We start from the raw sequence: 17,984 nt of genomic DNA, 5'->3' as shown, positions 1-17,984 counted from the left end.
AACATAACAATAAGTAAGGTCTTTTACCTGCTTTATGTATCATAACAATGAGTAAGGTCTTTTACCTGCTTTATGTATCATAACAATGAGTAAGGTCTTTTACCTGCTTTATGTATCATAACAATGAGTAAGGTCTTTTACCTGCTTTAAGGTCTTTTACCTGCTTTATGTAACATAACAATGAGTAAGGTCTTTTACCTGCTTTAAGGTCTTTTACCTGCTTTATGTATCATAACAATGAGTAAGGTCTTTTACCTGCTTTAAGGTCTTTTACCTGCTTTATGTAACATAACAATGAGTAAGGTCTTTTACCTGCTTTATGTATCATAACAATGAGTAAGGTCTTTTACCTGCTTTATGTATCATAACAATGAGTAAGGTCTTTTACCTGCTTTAAGGTCTTTTACCTGCTTTATGTAACATAACAATGAGTAAGGTCTTTTACCTGCTTTAAGGTCTTTTACCTGCTTTATGTATCATAACAATGAGTAAGGTCTTTTACCTGCTTTAAGGTCTTTTACCTGCTTTATGTAACATAACAATGAGTGAGGTCTTTTACCTGTTTTTTGTAACATAACAATGAGTAAGGTCTTTTACCTGCTTTATGTAACATAACAATGAGTAAGGTCTTTTACCTGCTTTATGTAACATAACAATGAGTAAGGTTTTTTACCTGCTTTAAGGTCTTTTACCTGCTTTATGTAACATAACAATGAGTAAGGTCTTTTACCTGCTTTAAGGTCTTTTACCTGCTTTATGTAACATAACAATGAGTAAGGTCTTTTACCTGCTTCAAGGTCTTTTACCTGCTTTATGTATCATAACAATGAGTAAGGTCTTTTACCTGCTTTAAGGTCTTTTACCTGCTTTATGTATCATAACAATGAGTAAGGTCTTTTACCTGCTTTATGTATCATAACAATGAGTAAGGTCTTTTACCTGCTTTAAGGTCTTTTACCTGCTTTATGTAACATAACAATGAGTGAGGTCTTTTACCTGTTTTTTGTAACATAACAATGAGTAAGGTCTTTTACCTGCTTTATGTAACATAACAATGAGTAAGGTCTTTTACCTGCTTTATGTAACATAACAATGAGTAAGGTTTTTTACCTGCTTTTTGTAACATAACAATGAGTATGGTCTTTTACCTGTTTTTTGTAACATAACAATAAGTAAGGTCTTTTACCTGCTTTATGTAACATAACAATGAGTAAGGTCTTTTACCTGCTTTATGTAACATAACAATGAGTGAGGTCTTTTACCTGTTTTATGTAACATAACAATGAGTAAGGTCTTTTACCTGCTTTTTGTAACATAACAATAAGTGAGGTCTTTTACCTGCTTTATGTAACATAACAATGAGTAAGGTCTTTTACCTGCTTTTTGTAACATAACAATAAGTAAGGTCTTTTACCTGCTTTATGTAACATAACAATGAGTAAGGTTTTTTACCTGCTTTTTGTAACATAACAATGAGTAAGGTCTTTTACCTGCTTTATGTAACATAACAATAAGTAAGGTCTTTTACCTGCTTTATGTAACATAACAATAAGTAAGGTCTTTTACCTGCTTTATGTAACATAACAATAAGTAAGGTCTTTTACCTGCTTTATGTAACATAACAATGAGTAAGGTCTTTTACCTGCTTTATGTAACATAACAATAAGTAAGGTATTTTACCTGCTTTATGTAACATAACAATGAGTAAGGTCTTTTACCTATTTTTTGTAACATAACAATGAGTAAGGTCTTTTACCTGCTTTATGTAACATAACAATGAGTAAGGTCTTTTACCTGCTTTATGTAACATAACAATGAGTAAGGTTTTTTACCTGCTTTTTGTAACATAACAATGAGTATGGTCTTTTACCTGTTTTTTGTAACATAACAATAAGTAAGGTCTTTTACCTGCTTTATGTAACATAACAATGAGTAAGGTCTTTTACCTGCTTTATGTAACATAACAATGAGTGAGGTCTTTTACCTGTTTTATGTAACATAACAATGAGTAAGGTCTTTTACCTGCTTTTTGTAACATAACAATAAGTAAGGTCTTTTACCTGCTTTATGTAACATAACAATGAGTAAGGTCTTTTACCTGCTTTTTGTAACATAACAATGAGTAAGGTCTTTTACCTGCTTTTTGTAACATAACAATAAGTAAGGTCTTTTACCTGCTTTATGTAACATAACAATGAGTAAGGTTTTTTACCTGCTTTTTGTAACATAACAATGAGTAAGGTCTTTTACCTGCTTTATGTAACATAACAATAAGTAAGGTCTTTTACCTGCTTTATGTAACATAACAATAAGTAAGGTCTTTTACCTGCTTTATGTAACATAACAATAAGTAAGGTCTTTTACCTGCTTTATGTAACATAACAATAAGTAAGGTCTTTTACCTGCTTTATGTAACATAACAATAAGTAAGGTCTTTTACCTGCTTCTTGTAAAGTGTCTCCAGATAACACTTATCTGGAGTTGACGCTATACAAATAAAAATTGATTGATTGATTGATTGTGTAACCCCGCCTCTCAGCAATCACAGCTGGGATTGGCTCCAGCCCTCGTGACCCCGTGCAGGAAAAGCAGTAGAGATAATGAATGGGTGGATAAAGAACGACAAAACTGTGATTAAATCCTGGAGCGCGGAACATCTTTTTAAATGATCTGGATCTTTAATCATTTCAGTGGATAAGATTATTCAAATATCTGCTGGCTCTGTGCTCTGTGAAAAACACATGAATGAACTGTAATGTACCATGAACATAGTCATGAAGTACTAATGGGATGTGTAACATGCAAAACATCTGATAGACGCAGCTCATCACACACATTATAACCAGCACACTCACGTTATCACAAACAGATGTTTAAATATATTTGAGGAGGAGACAGAAAGTTTGACAACGCAGGAGAAGGGGGATCACAGAAACTCTGCTTCGGTCGGTGTTTGGTCCTGAAAGGTGATTTACTAAATTTAAAGACAACAGTTTTGAAAGATACTCTGTGCAGGGTTATCCAGGTCTTGGTAAATCTGAAGCTTGACCCAAAGGCAACTGGACATCTGTGATGGTCAGCTGCCTTTGATTCAAACTTTGAATTTCATGTGAAATCAACAAATCTGCAGAGGCTGAATATTCTCAATGTGAGTGTATGAATACATAAGTCTGGTTACTTTTTTGGAAATCCTGTAGACAGGTGCTTTCTTTTTTTCATTGGTAGTACAACGCAGTAATCTTTCAGTTAACTTTACAAAGATGTATCTTTGGGCATTTTCCCAGAGAGTTTTTACCAGGAGGAGCTGGAAAGCATTGCCAGGGAGAGGGAACGCCGCGAACTGACCTTGGATAAGTGGAAGAAAATGGATGAATGGATGTCCATCCGTCAGTACAGGTCTATCATACATTATATATGAAAATGTGTATATTCATGTGTGTGATGGGCAACAGGTTGTGGTCTCGCTTTAGGTCTCGACTCAGTCTCAATGTCTTCTTCTAAATTCAGTTTCCAATCACTCTGGTCTTTATTATTACGTCTGACATTCACAAATCTTTCTCCATGGAACTTGAATATTGTGTCCCTCGTTCCTCTTGTTCTCTCTGGCTCTACATTTATAACATATGTCTCTCAACAGCACGTCCTCCACCGCTCTTCCCCTGCTTCCTCAACTCTCCTCCAACTCGACCCTCGTTGGAGATTGGACATGCCTCCAGTCAAGAACGAGCTTCAGCGTCCTGACTACTCTCTCTGTCGCCCACATCCTCCGCCTCCCCGTCTTTATGCGCGTCCTCTTTCTGGGTTACCACGGCAGGAGACGATGGCGCTCCACCTCCACAGATGCAACAAGTTCCTCTGACCTCTTCACCTATCACGCCATCGCCATGCAGCTGAGCGAATTGCTGGGGTTCATCATGTTTTGTGGAGGCATCTATTTCAATCTTCTAGTAATGCTGTTGGTCGGGCGAAACATCACAACCGTTACTTTGATTGAAAAGGTCCTGTTTCACCTCCTGACGTGTGTGGAGCATTACCTGGCGGTGGTTCATCCCATGACTTATGTTGGACTGAAACAGGCGGGCGGCGTGAGGATTACAAACGTCAGCGCTGGATGTGTTTGGTTGCTAAGCTTTGTGGTGTTGCCTTTCATTTATGAAAGTAGCTCTGAGTTCAGCCTGTCCTTCTGTTTCAGCTTCATGTCCTTCGTCTTGATTTCCACCTCGTTTTGTAGCATTTCTGTTCTATGAGCTCTCAAGCGCCCGGGGCCAGGGACCCGGGAGCGGGTTGACCAATCAAAGCAGAGAGCTTTCTACACTGTCATGGCTATAATGGGAGTGCTGTTGTTCAGGTTTGGGGGAACCTGGTTGTGTTTGTGATACTAGCCTTAAAAGCGTTTGATTATATCTGTGTGGTGTGGCTCTCTCTCTTTTGGCACCTTGGTGTTACCTTTGCTGTTTCTACACCGGGCAGGAAAACTACGATGTAAATAAAACGCTGAATCGAATGTGAGACGAGCAGACTGATACTCATCATGCTTACTCTGGTGTTCATGTTTTAGTCAAACTATTCACAGAAATGATCAACGATGGTCTGCTGTCAAGTCAAATGATTCATTTGCATTTATTTAAAATTTGTGTTTAGAAGAAGCAGATCAAAATGACTGTGGGGATCGAACCAGTGCACCACCATTCACCCACTGATCAATTCATGTACATTGTTGAAATTATTGTTTCTTATGATAAATAATTCATAATGATCTTCTTTGTGTCTTGAGTTGTTGATGTTCAGTTTGAATACAGACTGAGAAGCAGACAAACTGCTGCAGAGTTCATATTTAAATAATGGAGGATCAGATGTGAACTCATTTAACCCAACAAGACAACAGATCAGGTTTACATTTTTACATTTGGAATTAAAGAAACATAATGGTGGAAAAAGTATTCAGTAACGAAACCCTGCAGCCCAAGTATAGCTACATCACCTACCACATGGCCCTGCCACCTTGAGCAGACCCAGGTTCCACCTAACCTACCACATGGCCCTGCCACCTTGAGCAGACCCAGGTTCCACCTAACCTACCACATGGCCCTGCCACCTTGAGCAGACCCAGGTTCCACCTATCCTACCACATGGCCCTGCCACCTTGAGCAGACCCAGGTTCCACCTATCCTACCACATGGCCCTGCCACCTTGAGCAGACCCAGGTTCCACCTATCCTACCACATGGCCCTGCCACCTTGAGCAGACCCAGGTTCCACCTATCCTACCACATGGCCCTGCCACCTGGAGCAGACCCAGGTTCCACCTAACCTACCACATGGCCCTGCCACCTGGAGCAGACCCAGGTTCCACCTATCCTACCACATGGCCCTGCCACCTTGAGCAGACCCAGGTTCCACCTAACCTACCACATGGCCCTGCCACCTGGAGCAGACCCAGGTTCCACCTATCCTACCACATGGCCCTGCCACCTGGAGCAGACCCAGGTTCCACCTATCCTACCACATGGCCCTGCCACCTGGAGCAGACCCAGGTTCCACCTATCCTACCACATGGCCCTGCCACCTTGAGCAGACCCAGGTTCCACCTATCCTACCACATGGCCCTGCCACCTGGAGCAGACCCAGGTTCCACCTATCCTACCACATGGCCCTGCCACCTGGAGCAGACCCAGGTTCCACCTATCCTACCACATGGCCCTGCCACCTTGAGCAGACCCAGGTTCCACCTAACCTACCACATGGCCCTGCCACCTGGAGCAGACCCAGGTTCCACCTATCCTACCACATGGCCCTGCCACCTTGAGCAGACCCAGGTTCCACCTAACCTACCACATGGCCCTGCCACCTGGAGCAGACCCAGGTTCCACCTAACCTACCACATGGCCCTGCCACCTGGAGCAGACCCAGGTTCCACCTATCCTACCACATGGCCCTGCCACCTGGAGCAGACCCAGGTTCCACCTATCCTACCACATGGCCCTGCCACCTTGAGCAGACCCAGGTTCCACCTAACCTACCACATGGCCCTGCCACCTGGAGCAGACCCAGGTTCCACCTATCCTACCACATGGCCCTGCCACCTGGAGCAGACCCAGGTTCCACCTATCCTACCACATGGCCCTGCCACCTTGAGCAGACCCAGGTTCCACCTAACCTACCACATGGCCCTGCCACCTGGAGCAGACCCAGGTTCCACCTATCCTACCACATGGCCCTGCCACCTTGAGCAGACCCAGGTTCCACCTAACCTACCACATGGCCCTGCCACCTGGAGCAGACCCAGGTTCCACCTATCCTACCACATGGCCCTGCCACCTTGAGCAGACCCAGGTTCCACCTAACCTACCACATGGCCCTGCCACCTGGAGCAGACCCAGGTTCCACCTAACCTACCACATGGCCCTGCCACCTTGAGCAGACCCAGGTTCCACCTATCCTACCACATGGCCCTGCCACCTGGAGCAGACCCAGGTTCCACCTATCCTACCACATGGCCCTGCCACCTGGAGCAGACCCAGGTTCCACCTATCCTACCACATGGCCCTGCCACCTTGAGCAGACCCAGGTTCCACCTAACCTACCACATGGCCCTGCCACCTGGAGCAGACCCAGGTTCCACCTATCCTACCACATGGCCCTGCCACCTTGAGCAGACCCAGGTTCCACCTAAGCTACCACATGGCCCTGCCACCTGGAGCAGACCCAGGTTCCACCTATCCTACCACATGGCCCTGCCACCTTGAGCAGACCCAGGTTCCACCTAACCTACCACATGACCCTGCCACCTGGAGCAGACCCAGGTTCCACCTAACCTACCACATGGCCCTGCCACCTTGAGCAGACCTCAGTACCCATCATACCCACATATGAACAGAAAAAAAGGAAAAAGTACAGTCTGTAGAGAGATGGAAGAAAAGAACGGAGGGGGGGGGGGGGGGGGGGGGCAGAAGCTGGGCGAGAAGCCTGATTAGACTTGAGCTCTGCCGGGTTAGGCTGCATGCCCTCCCCCCCTTCTCCATCATTTCCATTAAACAAGACAGATGATACAAAGAGAACAGGGGGGGTGCAGCACACAGGACTGTTCAGTCATTCGCTCCAGCGTTTTATTTGCATTAAACTTTGAAGTCAGTCTGAACAATCCTGATCTTAAACGTCTATTTAAATGTTCTGGTTTCACAATCATCCAAATGCAGAACATTAGACGTTAGCAGGATATTCAAATAGTGGTGCTGCTGGCTCCGTGCTCTGCTCGGCCCAGGGAACAATAAATGTGAACGATGTATTTACACATTGTAATGAACCGTAAGAAGAATCATTAAGTATGAATAGGTTTCGTAACATGGTGTCACCTGATCTTCACACACAAATAGTTCAAGTTCAAGTTATCTTTATTAGTCAAATGCACAACATAACAGGCAAAGCAGTCACATCTGGCAATGAAATGTTTGTGTTCCAAGCTCTCCTGAACAATGCAAAAATAAAAAATAGTATAGAAGATAGAGTAACAACGTACAGTGCAATTAAGAACCAACTATAAATAAACAAATACAAACAAACATATACAAACAAATATAATCAACATATGCACACATGCTTTGATGACAAAAAGATATTTAAATATATCTGGATCAGAGTGAAGAGCAATCAGAATGAAACTCTGCTGAGGTGAACCAGCTGTAGACATGTCTGAATGTCTGTGTTCAGTACAACCTGATATAACATGTAATGATCTATTTAAATGTCATCATGGTTGTTTGTACACCTACGGCACAGAGAAGGTGATTCAAACACTGCTGCTGACCCTGCCATCTGAACTCCCTGTTAGATTTGCCTGAGGTAATTTAGCGTAAAGAGCTAACCTTAGCATCGACATGCAAACACACCTTAATGGCAGAGACTCATTCTGAGGCGCGAAGCGGTGAGACGGAGAAGAAGCTGTGCTGTTCTTTTAAATCACAGATTCCTTTAAGATCATTTCCTTATGTTAAATTCTTTGGATTCATATCTTTTCCTACACTGGTCTGACTTGTGAAATCATCAGTTGAAGAGAATGTTTTTCATGTTTCTTTGAGGTCTTTTCTGAGAGTTTGATGAAATCTTTTTCTTTTTAGGCCGAGTGTGGTTTTAGGATTTTAATTTAACGTTTTATCCCGTCTCTCTCTGTTTCCTCTTTAAAGCTTCCACAAAGATGTCAGTCAACTCCTTTTTTTAACGGACTCTGAAGCTCCTTCAGTGAGCGATTAGTGATGCCTTAATGTTCCACTGAACGGCTCAGGAGCTCCTTCTGTTCCTGCAACAGTCAGATATTTTAATGAACATTTTTACTTGTGTTTCTGACTCATGGCTGTACATGATTATTCAAATGGTTTGTTTGTTATTTATTTACTTGTTGTGTACTGTTGATATTGTTTGTTGTGTGTATGAACTGACCAGGTGATAAATGAGTTTCCCCGCTGAGGATCAATAAAGTTTTATAATCTAATAGAAGCGTTGATGAAGTGAGAATAAAGAAGCTGCACACTGCATGTAAATTTACCTGAAATGAGCGTGATCTAGAAACACAGTTAAGCAGTGAGTACAGTATGTTATTCTTCTTTTCTCTAGTCCCTCAATTAAACAACTTTTATACACGAGGGGAGGAGTCAGCCGGCCGTCCGGGCGATGTAAACAAAGTGAAGATAGGACTCTGAAAACATCACAGACAGTGGGACTCGGGTGTTACACCCATTGTAGACAGTCATGACTCACAGAGTTATTTTCAGAGGAGATACTTGATTTCTACATTTTAAGACTTTAAGTGGAGTAGAACAATCCGACCTTCACAGATCTGATCCTCAAACGGCGCCCGGGTCAGGAGGTCACAGCTTCCTGGGTCAGGTGACTCTTCATGTGAGTCTTCAGACAGTGACTCTGCGTGAAGGCTTTCTCACACAGGGTGCACTTGTACGGTCTCTCCCCGTTGTGGGTCCTCATGTGGACCTTCAGGTAGACTTTGCGAGCGCACGCCTTCCCGCAGATCCCACAAACGAACGGTTTGAGGTCGGAGTGCACCGTCACGTGGTTATCCAGGTGAACTTTACGTTTGAAGGACCAGCCGCAGTCGGGGCAGCGGTACGGTGTCTCCCCCGTGTGGACCCTCATGTGGACCGTCAGAGGCCCCTTGGTGGTGAAGCCCTTCCCGCACTCTGCGCAGTGGAAGGGTTTCTCGTTGGTGTGCGTCCTCATGTGGAGCGTCAGCTGTTTGCTGCTCAGGAACATCTTACAGCAGACGTCACAGAGGAACGCTCGCTCTCTCTCCGTGTGGATCTTCTCGTGTTGTCTCAGCGTCCCCGCCAGTTTGAAGCTCCGCCCACATGTCTCACAGCTGTGCGGCCTCTCCCCGGTGTGCGTCATCTTATGGCGTGATAACGACCTGTAGTCACTGAGCGACTTCCCGCACACGCCGCAGAGATGAGTGTGCGTGACGCGGTGAGCGTTCAGCTGCGACCTCGCCTCGAACACTTTATTACACGTGTGACATTTATACGTCTTTCTGGCTTCGTGGCGTTTCATGTGATTCTCGAGCGTCGCCTTCAACGCGAACGTCTCGGGGCAGACGTCACACTCGTACGGTTTCTCCCCCGAGTGTGCCGCCACGTGCTCGTTCAGGCCGAGGACGCTTAAAAACGACTCGCCGCAGACGTGGCAGTCCACTGTTTTGTGGCGAGTCAGAAGGTGGTCGTTCAGCGCCGCCTCAGACGGGGAACGTTCTCCACAAACGCCACAGAGACTCCTCGGATCGTCCACGTGACTCCAGGCGTGTTTGACGAGCGCCGTTTCTGATTTCTGCAAAACGCCACAGACTTTACACGAGCGCTGTTTCTCCGTCGCCTTGAAGCGTCGCGCTCTTTGTTTCTTGGTCGTCTTCGGCTGCAGCTCAGAGTCACTCTCTTTCACCTCCTCCTCGCCCTCGTCTGGTTTCCACTCCTCCTCGCCGCTGTCACCGGGCGCTCTTTGTTCCTTCTCTTCCTCTTTACTGTTTTCAGCCGAGCATGCTCCAAAGTCCTCGTAGAGTTCTGGGATGAATCCTCGACCGTCATCGTTGGCGTGCTCTGTGTCCACGTCTTGTTGGTGCGACGTCGAGCTGCACGACGCCTCTGCTCCGCTGGCGTCGACCTCCTGACCGGCGCAGCTGAGGGAAACACGAGAAACAGTTCAGAGGGTGTCCACTGCACAGCTCCTACATGTCATGTATTTTATATTTAACTTTTTTTTCCAAAATATTTTTATTGTACTTTTAACTTTAAAACACACAAACAGACAATTCAAACAGTACAACAGAACAAACAACACACATTGGCCACAAATTAAATTTCTCATCTATATCTCAGACACATGGCACACCCCATACATTATAGACAAAATAGTTACGCCTGTAACCACAAAATATGGCACGAAGAAAGCCACGGCATCCAAGCTTGTGCAGGAAACAGTGTTTAATAACCACAGTTGACAGTGAGGCAGCACCTCTTTTTCTTTTACATTGAAAATGTTTTAACATTAAAAGCAATGTCTTTTAAGCAAGATTAGAAAATAACGCATAAAATAAAGGGCATCAAATAAAAAATTAAAATTAGGGCTGGGCAACGATTAAAAGTTTTAATCACGTTAATCGCATGAGTTCCTGTGATTAATCACGATTAATCGCATTGTTAGACGCAAAATCCAATAATGAATTAAAAAGTAGTGTATAGCGCACTTTTATTGTAAATATATTTCTCAACTTAAACAATGTAATCAAAGCAAATAAATACAAAACTAAAGCTTATTGCATTGGTTGCAGTCTGGACGCAGAGTGGTGTGGGTCTCCTCTCTGACTGCAGCTGGGTCTGCTGCGCGAGGCTACACTGACAGCCTGTGAGAGCTTTAGGAAGGGGGAGGGGCTTACGGCAGCACCCGCTGCTCGTTGAGTAACTGCAGAGCAATACGTGCTTTCACGTCTGTTTCTTACACCAAAAATTCTCCAATAACACCAGAAAAAGTCGCTAGATTTGTCGCTAGTAGCTGTTGACAAAAAAAGTCACCAAGGGGGTTTGGAAAGTCGCCAGATTTAGCGAGAAAGTTGCCAAGTTGGCAACACTGTTTCCTCTTTCCTGTGAGCGCCGCAGCAGACATGCGCAGCAGACATGCGCAGCAGTAAGCAACATACGAGGCTCGCTCACGATGGAATTTAACAAAATAAAAGGCAGTGAGCAACAGACTTTTACAATAAGAAAATAAATAATAAAAACTGCGTTAATGCGAGATAAAATAATTGTCGGCGATAATTAATTAATGAGTTAACGTGAAAATAACGCATTAACGTGCCCAGCCCTAATTAAAATACATTAAAAAATGTTTTAAAAAATCCTGCCTTATGACCCAAAAATATCCCTTTGTCTGTTTTCTGGGCTGTAATCCATCATTCCCTTTAGTACAGAATTTGCAAGTCTTTTACCACTATATCTAAAGAAGGGTGTCCAAATTTCCAAAAAATCCTCACCTTTACACTTGAACCTACATGTTAAATACTCCATTGGTATGAGGTCAAAGATTATTTTATGCCATCCTAATACTGAAGGAGGAGTATTATCAATCCATTTTAGTAATATGTTTTTCTGGGCAGCAAACGTGAGGATACTGAATAGCCTTCTTCTATAAAAGCCCTTTAGCTGAGGACTGGGTAAACCAAGGAGCAAAGTTTGAGGCTCAATATTAAATAGAACATTAAAAATCAAATTTAGTTTACCAGCAATTTTACCCCAGTAATCTTCAATGTGGGTACATAACCACATACAGTGTCTATAGCTTCCCACCTCCACAATACATTTTGAGCACATTTCTGACAGACTTGGATTCATCCTGTGTCTTAGCTGGGGGGTAATCTGTAAGCGATGTAGTATTCTAAACTGAGTTTCTCTAGTTCTATTACATATGGAGATCTCCTTTGCAGAGCTCCATATTTGAGCCCATGTTGCTTCATCCATTGTTAGGTTCAGATCAGTATTCCACATCCACCTCAAGTCATCTGAGGACATGCTACCAGCAAGGTGGAGTTTCACATAACCCTGACCAAGAATTGATTTCTTGCCTCTGTGAAGAAGTAAAGATTCAATCTGTGAAGTTTGGCAATCAAAAATATTATCACTTTGTTTTATAATAAAGCTACGGATTTGTAAAAATCTAAAAAAAATGGCTTCTGGGGAGGGAAAATTTGTGTTTTATTTGCTCAAATGTTAGCATAACTCCTCTGTCATATAAATGTCCAAGTGTCAAAATCCCCCTGTCTTTCCAGATGTTAAATCCCTGATCAGACAAAGCCGGAGCAAAATCAGTGTTACCTTGTATAGGAGTCAGGGAGGATAATGACTTTGAGCGGCCCTCCACCTTTCTTATTGTCTGCCAAGTTTGCAGGGTAGTTCTAATCATTATATTGTTGTTCACATCAGGCTGAACCTTCTTTAAGTCTAGAGCAAATAAAAGAGCCGGCAGCGAGTCTATCCATACTGATTCTGGGTCATTGTTAATCCACTCAGCTATGTAATGAAATTGTGCAGCTAACTGATAAAGTCTAATATTTGGAACATCTAAGCCTCCTTCCTCAGCAGGCATCTGTAATTTAGCCATTTTTAATCGTGGCTTCTTTTTATTTCAGATAAATTTACTGAACCAGCTATTCAACTTTTTGATAGTTTTAGTACCAAGTAGGATTGGGATCATTTGAAAATAGTAAAGGAGTCTAGGAAGGATGTTCATTTTCAGTAATGCTATCCTACCCAGCATAGATAATGGAAGGGGAAATTAAAGGAGTTTTATTTATCGAGTAAAATATTTTAAATTCTAACTTAAAATATGAAATAAAATTTGGGTCACTGAGTAGGTGTGGGTCAAACTTCCAGGATTTACTAATGCCTGTTTTTTCCCTGAAAAGCAACTGTAGAAAAACTGGGCTATGGTCTAAAATAGAAATGACTCCGATATCACAAGACACCACAGAAGATAGCATTAGGTTAGGGATAAAGAAATAATCAATTCGCGAGCTGCTTTTGTGAGCACTTGAAAAGAAGGTGAATTCTTTTTGGTTAGGATGTATAGCTCCCCAGACGTCTACAAGCCCTTGCTCTTTTTGTAGGGGCTCCAGACTCAGCAGGTAGCTTATCAATGAGTGGCTTCAGGTGACAATTGAAATCTCCACCTACAACAGAACATTCACTCTCAAGTTCAGCAAACTCCAGAAATGCCTTTGTAACAAAGTCTGTGGGGTGGTTTGGTGGGACATATATATTAAGAATTGAGATTGATTTTCCATAAAATACACCCTTAATTATAATGTATCGTCCCTCACTGTCTTTAACGCAGGATTCAAGCTTAAAAGGCAATTTCTTATTAATCAGGATACTAACTCCTCGACTGTTCGAGGTGTAAGATGAAAAAAAAGTATCACCAACCCAGTCCCTCTTCAGTTTAACATGTTCTTGGTCCTTAAGATGCGTTTCCTGCAGGAGTGCAATTTCCACTCCTTCCTTCTTCAGAGAAGTCAGGATCTTCTTTCTCTTAACTGGGTGATGAATGCCCCGCACATTCCAAGTGCACAGCTTTATACTAGGAATGTTCATAATCAAATTTGACTGCAACATAATGTAAATAAGTGCTGCGCAACACTGTCAAACACATGAAAAAAGAATACTCTGGTGACACGTAATGCATATCGAACAATTAACAGAACAGTGGCCCTTTTAACAAAACTATTTACAAACACTATTACTAGGTCCCTCACAAGCCGTATTACGGCCTTTAAACCTAAGAACCGACCGCAAAGAGTGAGATTTAAACCTCCTATTGGGTGGAGGACCCCTTGTCTGACTCTAAATGCAAGCATTTATTTTTTCCTTCCTTAGCTGGCACAGTAAATAATCATAAATGTATTCATGTATATCAATCTTCCTACCACTAAGAATTATTGCCAACATCATATATATATATATATAGATATACTAGAGAAGGAGATGTGCCAGAAAACTAGTAAAGAAAAAACATAATTGGTAGATTACAGTTCCCGTTGGCAGTAATGACTCTTACGAGTGGTTATTTGGGCAAAGAAAATAAGGGAAGACTAAACGAAAAAATGATTTAAGTAATTTGTAGTTAGGTTTAAGCCTCCAAGTCTTCAATGTAGAAATACACCATGCAGCATCATTATTATGTCATCCTCAAGCTTCAATATAAATAAACAACTTAGATAACATAAATGTAGCTGATAGGTAAAGAGCTTAGATTAGGGAGTGTTAACTATTCTCCTCCATAAAGCTTAACAAAACACAGAATGGCAGGATACCCCGAAGATGTTTAGGAAACCGATTGAAGCCCTCCAGGCAGACAGGTGAGCACTGCTCTCACATTATATAGAAAAAGACAACGTTTTCGACTTCATTTGTGTATTTTAGGTCATCTACAGAGTGTCAACAAATGCTGAGGCTTGCTCTGGAGAGTTAAATGTTTTAACAGTGTTATTCACCGTGATCCTGAGAGAAGAGGGGTAGATCATGGCGTAGCGGGCCCCGTCTGTGTTCTGGAGCTTCTTCCTAACTTGGTCGTACTCGCGTCGTCTTTTCTGTGTCGCCGCAGAAAAATCAGGAAAGAAATGGATCCGTGTACCATCGAGTCGGACGTCCTTGAGACGTCTGGCTGCATCCATTACTCTGTTGTTAAACCTCACTATCATGTTGTTAAACCTCACTATCACGGCTCTGTTGTTAAACCTCACTATCATGTTGTTAAACCTCACTATCATGTTGTTAAACCTCACTATCATGTTGTTAAACCTCACTATCACGGCTCTCTGTTGTTAAACCTCACTATCATGTTAAACCTCACTATCATGGCTCTCTGTTGTTAAACCTCACTATCACGGCTCTCTGTTGTTAAACCTCACTATCACGGCTCTCTGTTGTTAAACCTCACTATCATGTTGTTAAACCTCACTATCATGTTGTTAAACCTCACTATCACGGCTCTCTGTTGTGAAACCTCACTATCATGTTAAACCTCACTATCACGGCTCTCTGTTGTTAAACCTCACTATCATGTTGTTAAACCTCACTATCATGTTGTTAAACCTCACTATCACGGCTCTCTGTTGTTAAACCTCACTATCATGGCTCTCTGTTGTTAAACCTCACTATCATGTTGTTAAACCTCACTATCATGTTGTTAAACCTCACTATCACGGCTCTCTGTTGTGAAACCTCACTATCATGTTAAACCTCACTATCACGGCTCTCTGTTGTTAAACCTCACTATCATGTTGTTAAACCTCACTATCATGATGTTAAACCTCACTATCATGGCTCTCTGTTGTTAAACCTCACTATCATGTTGTTAAACCTCACTATCATGGCTCTCTGTTGTGAAACCTCACTATCATGGCTCTCTGTTGTGAAACCTCACTATCATGTTAAACCTCACTATCACGGCTCTCTGTTGTTAAACCTCACTATCATGTTGTTAAACCTCACTATCATGTTGTTAAACCTCACTATCATGGCTCTCTGTTGTTAAACCTCACTATCATGTTGTTAAACCTCACTATCACGGCTCTCTGTTGTTAAACCTCACTATCATGGCTCTCTGTTGTTAAACCTCACTATCATGTTGTTAAACCTCACTATCATGTTGTTAAACCTCACTATCACGGCTCTCTGTTGTGAAACCTCACTATCATGTTAAACCTCACTATCACGGCTCTCTGTTGTTAAACCTCACTATCATGTTAAACCTCACTATCATGTTGTTAAACCTCACTATCATGGCTCTCTGTTGTTAAACCTCACTATCATGTTGTTAAACCTCACTATCATGGCTCTCTGTTGTTAAACCTCACTATCATGTTGTTAAACCTCACTATCATGGCTCTCTGTTGTTAAACCTCACTATCATGGCTCTCTGTTGTTAAACCTCACTATCACGGCTCTCTGTTGTTAAACCTCACTATCATGGCTCTCTGTTGTTAAACCTCACTATCACGGCTCTCTGTTGTTAAACCTCACTATCATGATGTTAAACCTCACTATCATTGCTCTCTGTTGTTAAACCTCACTATCACGGCTCTCTGTTGTTAAACCTCACTATCATGGCTCTCTGTTGTGAAACCTCACTATCATGGCTCTCTGTTGTTAAACCTCACTATCATGGCTCTCTGTTGTGAAACCTCACTATCACGGCTCTCTGTTGTTAAACCTCACTATCATGGCTCTGTTGTTAAACCTCACTATCATGTTGTTAAACCTCACTATCATGTTGTTAAACCTCACTATCATGGCTCTCTGTTGTTAAACCTCACTATCACGGCTCTCTGTTGTGAAACCTCACTATCATGGCTCTCTGTTAAACCTCACTATCATGGCTTTCTGTTGTTAAACCTCACTATCACAGCTCTCTGTTGTGAAACCTCACTATCATGGCTCCCTGTTAAACCTCACTATCACGGCTCTCTGTTGTTAAACCTCACTATCACGGCTCTCTGTTGTGAAACCTCACTATCATGGCTCTCTGTTGTTAAACCTCACTATCATGGCTCTCTGTTGTTAAACCTCACTATCATGGCTCTCTGTTGTTAAACCTCACTATCACGGCTCTCTGTTGTTAAACCTCACTATCACGGCTCTCTGTTGTGAAACCTCACTATCATGGCTCTCTGTTGTTAAACCTCACTATCATGGCTCTCTGTTGTTAAACCTCACTATCACGGCTCTCTGTTGTGAAACCTCACTATCATGGCTCTCTGTTGTTAAACCTCACTATCACGGCTCTCTGTTGTTAAACCTCACTATCATGGCTCCCTGTTAAACCTCACTATCACGGCTCTCTGTTGTTAAACCTCACTATCACGGCTCTCTGTTGTTAAACCTCACTATCACGGCTCTCTGTTGTTAAACCTCACTATCACGGCTCTCTGTTGTTAAACCTCACTATCACGGCTCTCTGTTGTGAAACCTCACTATCATGGCTCTCTGTTGTTAAACCTCACTATCACGGCTCTCTGTTGTGAAACCTCACTATTATCCGCTGCTCCGCCTCGTTAACTCGGTCGGTGACTTCTTTTAAACTCTGGGAGATATTGGCGTTAATATCATGCACCATCTTTTCTAGCTTTTCATCCATCATAGCAGCAATATTTGCTGTCATTGTCTCCAGAGCTTTGGTCAGCCTCGGGTCTGCTTCGGAGTTAGCATCACACGCTTTAGCTGCTGGGGGGAGGCTGCAGGTGTATCTTTCTTCTTAGAAAGCTGTTTGGGAGGCATTTTGCTCCAGAATTGGTCCAAGGACATCACCTGGAGTAGTTACTCCGCTTTGCTTTTGCTTTCTCGCCAAAAGGAATAGTGAAACCAATGTTGCAGAATAATGTGCCGGAGCTCTGATAGAGCGTGGCTACTCAGGTGCTTGCATCACCGGAAGTCATATTTTACATTTTTAAAATCTATTTTATATATTGTAATATATTCTTATTCTGTATTATTTAAGTTGTTTCTAGTTCTGCTTTATTTCCTTGTTAATTGTTTAGCACCAATACACCAAGTCAAATTCCTTTATGTGTAAATGTACTTGGCAATAAACCCTGATCCTGATTCTGATTTAGACATGCACCACCCCCTCCCACTGGCCCCTCCCACTGGCCCATCCCACTGGCTCCAGGTGAATTCTCCTGATTATATCCTGCTGCGTTCTCACATCAGCTCACTCTGACTTTCTGCAGAATAAATACGAGGAGGCTGGAGGAGAAACATTCAGATGTTTGTGTTCCTTATTATTATTATTATTATTATTATTATAAATAATAGCAATATAATAATAATAATAATAATAATAATATTATAATAATAATAATAATAATAATAATATAATAATAATAATAACAGTTACCTGGTTTTATCACACGTCAACACGGCGTCTTCAGAGTTTCTGTTT

At 42.3% G+C, this 17,984-nt stretch overlaps 1 protein-coding gene across 1 annotated transcript in view; it reads right to left on the bottom strand.

Moving 5' to 3' along the window:
* Positions 1-7,697: 7,697 nt before the first annotated feature.
* Positions 7,698-17,984, bottom strand: part of LOC132958449 (zinc finger protein ZFP2-like) — a 14,753-nt gene continuing 4,466 nt past the window's right edge. The window contains exons 5-6 of the mRNA XM_061031289.1: positions 17,940-17,984; positions 7,698-10,173 (exon numbers count right to left, since the gene is read on the bottom strand). The exon at positions 17,940-17,984 is cut by the window's right edge and continues 47 nt beyond it. Coding sequence (XP_060887272.1) covers positions 8,853-10,173; positions 17,940-17,984 — 1,366 coding nt within the window. The 3' untranslated portion in view covers positions 7,698-8,852. The remainder of the gene's footprint in view (positions 10,174-17,939) is intronic.

The sequence above is a fragment of the Labrus mixtus genome, chromosome 23 (assembly GCF_963584025.1).
Source record: "Labrus mixtus chromosome 23, fLabMix1.1, whole genome shotgun sequence".
Classification (NCBI taxonomy): domain Eukaryota; kingdom Metazoa; phylum Chordata; class Actinopteri; order Labriformes; family Labridae; genus Labrus; species Labrus mixtus.
This window is presented reverse-complemented; position numbering and strand designations above follow the sequence as displayed.